Source organism: Triticum dicoccoides, chromosome 5A (assembly GCF_002162155.2).
Source record: "Triticum dicoccoides isolate Atlit2015 ecotype Zavitan chromosome 5A, WEW_v2.0, whole genome shotgun sequence".
Taxonomy (NCBI): Eukaryota; Viridiplantae; Streptophyta; class Magnoliopsida; order Poales; family Poaceae; genus Triticum; species Triticum dicoccoides.
Genome location: NC_041388.1, coordinates 540,341,568 through 540,351,447, shown reverse-complemented (window position 1 = coordinate 540,351,447; position 9,880 = coordinate 540,341,568). Strand labels below are relative to the sequence as shown.

General features: G+C 42.2%; 1 protein-coding gene across 13 annotated transcripts; it reads right to left on the bottom strand.

Annotated features, from left to right (window-relative positions):
- Positions 1 to 6,718: 6,718 nt before the first annotated feature.
- Positions 6,719 to 9,620, bottom strand: LOC119302624. 13 transcript variants are annotated; one of them, XR_005147678.1, is made up of 5 exons: positions 9,167 to 9,620; positions 7,987 to 8,873; positions 7,827 to 7,904; positions 7,450 to 7,565; positions 6,719 to 7,005 (listed from the first exon to the last, which is right to left on the bottom strand). XR_005147678.1 is itself a non-coding variant. In XM_037579664.1 (5 exons), the coding sequence occupies exons 1-2, from the start codon at positions 9,491 to 9,493 to the stop codon at positions 8,756 to 8,758; spliced, it is 441 nt and encodes a 146-aa protein (XP_037435561.1). In that variant the 5' UTR covers positions 9,494 to 9,620; the 3' UTR covers positions 6,719 to 7,005; positions 7,450 to 7,565; positions 7,827 to 8,064; positions 8,738 to 8,755. The 13 variants fall into 13 exon arrangements, 7 of the variants coding, with proteins under 7 accessions (XP_037435561.1, XP_037435560.1, XP_037435562.1 ...); XR_005147677.1 differs by having other exon boundaries at positions 7,827 to 8,494; positions 8,738 to 8,873; XR_005147679.1 differs by having other exon boundaries at positions 7,827 to 8,423; positions 8,738 to 8,873.
- Positions 9,621 to 9,880: the final 260 nt, after the last annotated feature.

Here is a 9,880-nt window from a genome sequence, read left to right as displayed (position 1 = left end):
CTTGCCGGTAACGAGATTGAACTAGGTATTGAGATACCGACGATCGAATCTCGGGCAAGTAACATACCAATGACAAAGGGAACAACGTATGTTGTTATGCGGTTTGACCGATAAAGATCTTCGTAGAATATGTGGGAGCCAATATGAACATCCAGGTTCCGCTATTGGTTATTGACCGGAGACGTGTCTCGGTCATGTCTACATTGTTCTCGAACCCGTAGGGTCCGCACGCTTAAGGTTTCGATGACAGTTATATTATGAGTTTATGAGTTTTGATGTACCGAAGGAGTTCGGAGTCCCGGATGAGATCGGGGACATGACGAGAAGTCTCGAAATGGTCGAGACGTAAAGATCGATATATTGGACGACTATATTCGGACATCGGAAAGGTTTCGAGTGATTCGGATATTTTTCGGAGTACCGGGGAGTTACGGGAATACGTATTGTGTCTTATTGGGCCATACGGGAAAGAAGGAAAAGGGCCTCAAGGGTGGCCGCACCCCTCCCCTTGGTCTGGTCCGAATTGGACTAGGGAAGGGGGGCGCCCCCTTCCTTCCTTCTCCTTTTCCCTTCCATTTCCTTCCCTCCTACTCCTACTACTTGGAAGGGCTCCTAGTTCTACTAGGAAAGGGGGAATCCTACTCCCGGTGGGAGTAGGACTCCCCTAGGGCACGCCATAGAGAGGGCCGACCCCTCCCATCCTCCACTCCTTTATATACGTGGCCAGGGGGCACCCCATAGACACACAAATTGATCTTTGTGATCGTTCTCTTAGCCGTGTGCGGTGCCCCCCTCCACCATAATCCTCGATAATATTGTAGCGGCGCTTAGGCGAAGCCCTGCGACGGTAGAATATCAAGATCGTCACCACGCAGTCGTGCTGACGGAACTCTTCCCCGACACTTTGCTGGATCGGAGTCCGGGGATCGTCATCGAGCTGAACGTGTGCTAGAACTCGGAGGTGCCGTAGTTTCGGTGCTTGATCGGTCGGGCCGTGAAGACGTATGACTACATCAACCGCGTTGTGCTAACGCTTCCGCTTCCTGTCTACGAGGGTACGTAGACAACACTCTCCCCTCTCGTTGCTATGCATCACCATGATCTTGCGTGTGCGTAGGAAATTTTTTGAAATTACTATGTTCCCCAACAGTGGCATCCGAGCCTAGGTTTTATGCGTTGATGTTATATGCACGAGTAGAACACAAGTGAGTTGTGGGCGATATAAGTCATACGGCTTACCAGCATGTCACACTTTGGTTCGGCGGTATTGTTGGATGAAGCGGCCCGGACCGACATTACGCGTACGCTTACGCGAGACTGGTTCTACCGACGTGCTTTGCACACAGGTGGCTGGCGGGTGTCAGTTTCTCCAACTTTAGTTAAACCGAGTGTGGCTACGCCCGGTCCTTGCGAAGGTTAAAACAGCACCAATTTGACAAACTATCATTATGGTTTTGATTCGTAGGTAAGAACGGTTCTTGCTAAGCCCGTAGCAGCCACGTAAAACTTGCAACAACAAAGTAGAGGATGTCTAACTTGTTTTTGCAGGGCATGTTATGATGTGATATGGTCAAGACGTGATGAGATATAAGTTGTTGTATAAGATGATCATGTTTTGTTGAAGTTATCGACAACTGGCAGAAGCCTTATGGTTGTCTCTTTATTGCATAAGATGCAAGCACCAAATAATTGCTTTACTTTATCGCTATGCGATAGCAATAGTTGCATAAGTAGTAGTTGGCAAGACGACCATGTGACGACACATTGATATAGATCAAGATGATGGAGATCATGGTGTCATGCCGGTGACGATGGAAATCATGACGATACTTTGGAGATGAGATCAAAGGCACAAGATGATGATGACCATATCATGTCACATATTTTGATTGCATGTGATGTTTTTCTTTTATACATCTTATTTTTCTTAGTTCGACGATAGCTTTATAAGATGATCTCTCACTAATTATCAAGGTACAAGTGTTCTCCCTGAGTATGCACCGTTGCGAAAGTTCTTCGTGCTGAGACACCATATGATGATCGGGTGTGATAGGCTCTACGTTCAAATACAACGAGTGCAAAACAGTTGCACACGCGGAATACTCAGGTTAAACTTGACGAGCCTAGCATATAACAGATATGGCCTCGGAACACGGAGACCGAAAGGTCGAGCGTGAATCATATAGTAGATATGATCAACATAGTGATGTTCACCATTGAAACTACTCCATCTCACGTGATGATCGGACATGGTTTAGTTGATTTAGATCACGTGATCACTTAGAGGATTAGAGGGATGTCTATCTAAGTGAGAGTTCTTAAGTAATATGATTAATTGAACTTTAATTTATCATGAACTTAGTCCTAGTAGTGTTAGCATATCTATGTTGCAGATCAATAGCTCGTGTTTAGCTCCCCTATTTTATTTTTGATATGTTCCTAGAGAAAACTAAGTTGAAAGATGTTAGTAGCAATGATGCAGATTGGATCCGTGATCTGAGGTTTATCCTCATTGCTGCACAGAAAAATTATGTCTTTGATGCACCGCTAGGTGACAAACCTATTGCAGGAGCAGATGCAGATGTTATGAACATTTGGCTAGCTCAATATGATGACTACTTGATAGTTTAGTGCATTATGCTTAAACGGCTTAGAATCGGGACTTCAAAGACGTTTTGAACGTCATGGACCATATGAGATGTTCCAGGAGTTAAAGTTAATATTTCAAGAAAATACCCGAGTTGAGAGATATGAAGTCTCCAACAAGTTCTATAGCTAAAAGATGGAGGAGAATAGCTCAAGCAGTGAGCATGTGCTCAGATTGTCTGGGTACTACAATCGCTTGAATCAAGTGGGAGTTAATCTTCCAGATAAAATAGTGATTGACAAAATTCTCTAGTCACCATCACCAAGTTAGTAGAACTTCGTGATGAACTAGGACATGCAAGGGATAAACGGAAACGATCCCCAAGCTCTTCGTAATGTTGAAATCGAGGAAGGTAGAAATCAAGAAAAATATCAAGTGTTGATGGTAGACAAGACCACTAGTTTCAAGAAAAGGGCAAAGGGAAGAAGGGGAACTTCAAGAAGAACGGCAAGCAAGTTGCTGCTCAAGTGAAGAAGCCCAAGTCTGGTCCTAAGCCTGAGACTAAGTGCTTCTACTGCAAAGGGACTGGTCACTGGAAGCGGAACTGCCCCAAGTATTTGGCGGATAAGAAGGATGGCAAAGTAAACAAAGGTATATTTGATATACAGATTATGATGTTTATTTTACTAGTGTTCGTAGCAACCCCTCGGTATTTGATATTGGTTCAGTTGCTAAGAGTAGTAACTCGAAACAGGAGTTGCAGAATGAACATAGACTAGTTAAGGGTGAAGTGACGATGTGTGTTGGAAGTGGTTCCAAGATTGATATGATCATCATCGCACACTCCCTATACTTTTGGGATTAGTGTTGAACCTAAATAAGTGTTATTTGGTGTTTGCGTTGAGCATGAATATGATCTAATCATGTTTATTGCAATACGGTTATTCATTGAAGTAAGAGAATAAATTGTTGTTCTGTTTACATGAATAAAATCTTATATGGTTACACACCCAATGAAAATGGTTCGTTGGATCTCGATCGTAGTGATACACATATTCATAATATTGAAACCAAAAGATGCAAAGTTAGTAATGATAGTGTATCTTACTTGTGGCACTACCGTTTAGGTCATATTGGTGTAAAGCGCATGAAGAAACTCCATGCTGATGGGCTTTTGGAATCACTTGATTATGAATCAGTTGATGCTTGCGAACCATGCCTCATGAGCAAGATGACTAGGACTCCGTTCTCCGGAACAATGGAGCGAGCAACAGATTTGTTGAAAATCATACATACTGATGTATGTCGTCCGATGAATATTGAGGCTCGCGGCAGGTATCATTATTTTCTGATCTTCACAGATGATTTGAGCAGATATGAGTATATCTACTTGATGAAACACAAGTCTGAAACATTTGAAAAGTTCAAAGAATTTCAGAGTAAAGTGGAAAATCATCGTAACAAAAATAAAAGTTTCTACGATATGATCGCATAAGTAAAATATTTGAGTTACGAGTTTGGCCTTCAGTTAAAACCAATGTGAAATAGTTTCACTACTCACGCCACCTGGAACACCACAGTGTAATGGTGTGTCTGAACGTCATAACCGTACTTTATTAGATATGGTACGATCTATGATGTCTCTTATCGATCTACCACTATCGTTTTGGGATTATGCATTAGAGACAGCTGCATTCACGTTAAATAGGGCACCATCTAAATCTGTTGAGATGGCACAGTATGAACTATGGTTTGGCAAGAAACCTAAGCTGTCGTTTCTTAAAGTTTGAGGTTACAATGCTTATGTGAAAAAGTTTCAACCTGATAAGCTCAAACGCAAATCGGAGAAGTGCGTCTTCATAGGATACCCAAAAGAAAATGTTGGGTACACCTTCTATCACAGATCCGAAGGCAAGATATTCGTTGCTGAGAATGGATCCTTTCTAAAGAAGAAGTTTCTCTCGAAAGAAGTGAGTGGAAGGAAAGTAGAACTTGATGAGGTAACTGTACCTGCTCCCTTATTGGAAAGTAGTTCATCACAGAAATTTGTTCCTGTGACTACTACACCAATTAGTGAGGAAGCTAATGATGATGATCATGTAACTTCAGATCAAGTTACTACTGAACCTCGTAGGTAAACCAGAGTGAGATCCGCACCAGAATGGTACGGTAATCCTGTTCTGGAGGTCATGTTACTTGACCATGACGAGACTACGAACTATGAGGAAGCGATGATGAGCCCAGATTCCGCGAAATGGCTTGAGGCCATGAAATCTAAGATGAGATCCATGTATGAGAACAAAGTATGGACTTTGATTGACTTGCCCAAAGATCGGCGAGCCATTGAGATTAAATGGATCTTCAAGAGGAAGACGGACGTTGATAGTAGTGTTACTATCTACAAAGCTAGAATTGTCGCAAAAGGTTTTCAACGAGTTCAAGGTGTTGACTGCGATGAGAGTTTCTCACTCTTATCTATGCTTAAGTCTGTCTGAATCATGTTAGAAATTACCACATTTTATGAAATCTGGCAAATGGATAAACAAAACTGCATTCCTTAATGGATTTATTAAAGAAGAGTTGTATATGATGCAACCAGAAGGTTTTGTCAATCCTAAAGGTGCTAACAAAATATGCATGCTCCAGCGATCCATCTATGGACTGGTGCAAGCATCTCGGAGTTGGAATATACGCTTTGATAAGTTAATCAAAGCATATAGTTTTATACAGACTTGCGATGAAACCTGTATTTACAAGAAAGTGAGTGGGAGCACTACATCATTTCTGATAAGTATATGTGAATGACATATTGTTGATCAGAGATAATGTAGAATTATTCTGTAAAGCATAAAGGAGTGTTTGAAAGGAGTTTTTCAAATAAAGACCTTGTTGAAGCTGCTTACATATTGAGCATCAAGATCTATAGAGATAGATCAAGACGCTTGATATGTTTTTCAATGAGTACATACCTTGAAAAGATTTTGAAGTAGTTCAAAATAGAACAGTTAAAGAAAGAGTTCTTGCTTGTGTTACAAGGTGTGAAACTGAGTAAGACTCAAAGCCCGACCACGGCAGAAGATAGAAAGAGAATGAAACTCATTCCCTATGCCTTGGCCATAGGTTCTATAAAATATGCCATGCTGTGTACCAGATCTATTGTATACCCTACACTGTTTTTGACAAGAGAGTACAATAGTGATCTAGGAGTAGATCACTGGACAGCGGGTAAAATTATCCTTAATGGAATAAGGATATGTTTCTCGATTATGGAGGTGACAAAAAGGTTCGTCGTAAAGGGTTACGTCGATGCAAATTTTGACACTGATCCAGATGATTCTAAATCTCAATCTGGATACATATTAAAAGTGGGAGCAATTAGCTAGAGTAGCTCCGTGCAGAGCATTGTTGACATAGAAATTTGTAAAATACTTACGGATCTGAATATGGCAGACCCGTTGACTAAACTTCTCTCACAAGCAAAACATGATCACACCTTAGTACCTTTTGGGTGTTAATCACATAGCGATGTGAACTAGATTATTGACTCTAGTAAACCCTTTGGGTGTTGGTCACATGTCGATGTGAACTATGGGTGTTAATCACATGATGATGTGAACTATTGGTATTAAATCACATGGCGATGTGAACTAGATTATTGAATCTAGTGCAAGTGGGAGACTGAAAGAAATATGCCCTAGAGGCAATAATAAAGTTATTATTTATTTCCTTATATCATGATAAATGTTTATTATTCATGCTAAAATTGTATTAACCGAAAACATAATACATGTGTAAATACATAGACAAACAGAGTGTCACTAGTATCACTACTAGGAAAAAGGCTACTAGCAGCACGGGTAAAATGGCTACTAGCAACACGGGTACCCGCGCTACTAGTATCGCGCTATAGCTAATAGCTAGTAGTTGCAAGGGGTAAACTCGCGCTACTACTAACATTTTACTAGTAGCGCGGATGTCACACGCGCTACTACTAACGAAATAGTAGTAGCGCGTCTATAGTACCACACGCTACTAGTATCCTGAATACTAGTAGCCCTCCATTTCACCCCCACGCTACTACTAACTAATTAGGAATTAAAAAAATCCATCAATTCCATTTTATGCATACAATTCTAACAACTAAAACAAGCCCAGATTTATAATAAACTAGCAGCATTACACATCATTCCAAATCGAAGATTTATAGTAAACCAGGAGCATTAGAGCATATACATACATCTACACTTATTGCCTAGTCACTTATTCCCAACTAGTGCAAACACAGTTGAAAGCAAACAAAAATGCATAGAAACACCAAACAGTGGCATTCTATCCCTCCAAATGATTTGCTCCCTCTCCATCCTTGCAATCATCATCTTCTCACTTATGTGCTTCTCCCATTTATGAATCCAAGATTTCTGTAAAGAGCAAAGAACAAATAAAATTAAATTTCAGCAGACATATATTTCCTTGCATGTTGTGTTGTACAGTAGCTACGGGAATAAATATACGAAGAGAAAAAAGTGAGTGATTTCTATTAACAAGAGATCGCCTATGTAATAGCTAGAAACAAATGAACCTGCTGCACCAACTCATATCATGTCTTACATTGATATTCTCCACGTGTTACACATATACACCATCAACTATTTGTCATAAAGTATTTGTCAATGACTAATTGGATTCTTTAAACTTCTAGGGGAAAGAAAGATGCCATGGCCTTGCTCGCTGCTAACATGAATGGATGAAAAGGATATGCTTTGGAGTCTGGAGTACTTTGGAATGAATTTGAGAGTGTCACTTACTGGATGCCACCATTTATTTTCAGTAATGTAACTGCAGTAATGGATGATCTCACTAACCTCTGTAACTTTCTTTGACTGCCGATTATAAGGGTTGTCGTCAGTTTTAAACATTTCCATCTGAGATGGGCTTAAGCCATAGAGGAATTGAGGAATGTTCTTGTAATTATCCATTACTGCAAGAAGGTTAAAAATAAAGCTTGAAGCCACTATAACCGGACCGTGAAACATGTGAATGGAATTACAAATCATAATAATAAGTATTTCATCTAGGCAAATTAATGAAGTATAGGATCCTGATTTCTCAACGAATTTAAGCATGTGAGATTCAGATCACAAACATTTTGTTTCTCGATGAATTTAAGCATGTATTAGACACAAGCACAATTTTTGCCAATCAGTGATGTGAAAATAAAAACGAGGAGCAGAGCATTTACCTGAGAATCTGAAGACGCAGTCCCCTGTATTCTCTTCCTCTCCTCCTTAGAAATCAACGATTCCACCGGAACATAGACCTGCAACCAGTGGCCGAGCGTGACAAGCAACTAAGAAGGGGTCATTTTTTAAAAAGAATGCAAAAAAGGATGTGCAACTCACAACATGTTGTGCTGATAGTTGTTCTTGTTCAACACTTTCTTTGCCTCTCTTTCATTTGTAAAAGGACTGCATGTTCTACTATTTCAAAAAAAATGTTACTTCTCTAAAGCAGGACATGGCTGACTGCACAGTACTGTGACTGACCGCTTGACAGATTTAACACCTTAATCAAGTTACTTTAATTTGTACAAACAGGTTAACCCCATGGCAATGGAAATTTACATGGCACGCAAACACATGGTTGAATGACTTAACATCTGATAATCTTAATCAAGTTCACAAGGCAATCAAAATCTGCACATCATCAGACAAGTGAGAACACTCGTCGGAATACCACTTTATCACTTGTCAGAACTGAACATTGCTTGCTCCTTCGGCAGCAGCCAACAGTTTACCGTTTGTCTGTTCATTGGCGCTCATCGCATTATGCGCTGGCCCTGAGGGTAGCGCACATCATGAGAAGGGGCATAATGCACATCACGAGAACTCTGCGCTCCTCCAGTTTTTACTAAAATATGTGCTCGTTAGACAGGCAAAAAAAGTGGCACAGATAATCAAAGTGCGCGTATACGAGTGCAGTGAAATGTGGCAATGGCAATATCAGCAACAGCAGCACTATTACTAGTGCCTGCTGTACTATCTTAATTAACAGTAATTTCACAGTGGCTTAATGAATTAAGACATGCACCACTCCCTCACTATTGCTACATATCTGTACTTACTAGGGTATGAATTATGCGCATGAGCATACCTTGGTTTTGCATCGTGTCTATATCTCATGGGAAATAATCTCATCAGAATAAACCTCCCTAATTCCCTCTACAGGAAAGTCACTCCACTGTATCTCTAGTTTCAGTGTTTCACCACCGAATACAGATAATTGAGACCTGCAAAAGCCAACAAAAATTAGGACTCTACCATGAGAAATAATTTCTCAACAAACACTCCAGTTTCTTTTTCAAACTGATTCATAATGCAGTAGATGCAGCAGACGCAGCGGGCTGGCGTGCAGCGGCGATTCGCAGCCGGCGGTCTGCCGAAGCCTTGATGTAGCAGGATAGCAGCCGAGAACGGGAATTAGGATTTGGGGAAAAGACATAGAACTAAATCACCATTGACATTCAGAACCGGGCGCCAGAAGAACTACCAAACAGAATCAGAACAGAGGGAAGACGCATACCTACTGCATCTCGATGAGGCCTATCAGCTCCGCCATCACCCGTCCCCGCCGCTCCCGCACCTTCTCCAGCTCCTCTGCCAGCGACACCTTCTTCTCAATCGCCACCGCCGCCGCCCTGCTCTCCGCGTCAACCCTGGCAGCATACGACCTCACCGACGGCGGCGACGCGGCAGCCGCCGGTGCCTTCGCCTTCGATTTGGCAAGGACGGCGCCGCCCAAGGACAGGGAGGCCGCCGCGTTGCCGTCCCTCGGCTGCAGGGGGCAGCGGCGCGAGACGGGGAGCGGCGGGCGCGCGGCCGCCGGCGTGGCGCAGGCGGCGGGGGACATGGGGGCGGACGGACGGAGGAGAGGAGGTGGAAGGGAGGCCGGCGGCGAGTGGGTTGGGAGAGAAGAGGAGGTCGGGGATCTGGATCGGGCCGCGTGTTTTTTTTTCGACAGACGGGGGGTGGGTGGTGTGGGACAGTTGATGGGGTGGGAGTGTGGATCGGGCCGGGGTGTGCACGCTTAGTAGTAGCGTGGGGGTCTTATCTGCGCTACTACTACTTACTAATACAATGCCCGTGCGTTGCCACGGGCCTTCTAAATTTTTTTCTGATTGCATAAATAAGCATAATGCACTTCCAATTTCACATGTATAGAAAAAATTTACAGTAACAATCAAAAAATATACTTGGTGCAATGTTTTTTCGTTATTCCACTTCATTTGCATCTCCT

Excerpts from the sequence above, each read along its gene's own strand:
- LOC119302624 (XM_037579662.1), bottom strand. The coding sequence starts at position 9,493 with ATGTCCCCCGCCGCCTGCGCCACGCCGGCGGCCGCGCGCCCGCCGCTC. Across the intron at positions 8,874-9,170 it reads ATAGGCCTCATCGAGATGCA|GTCTCAATTATCTGTATTCG; the intron begins GTAGGTATGCGT and ends TGGCTTTTGCAG.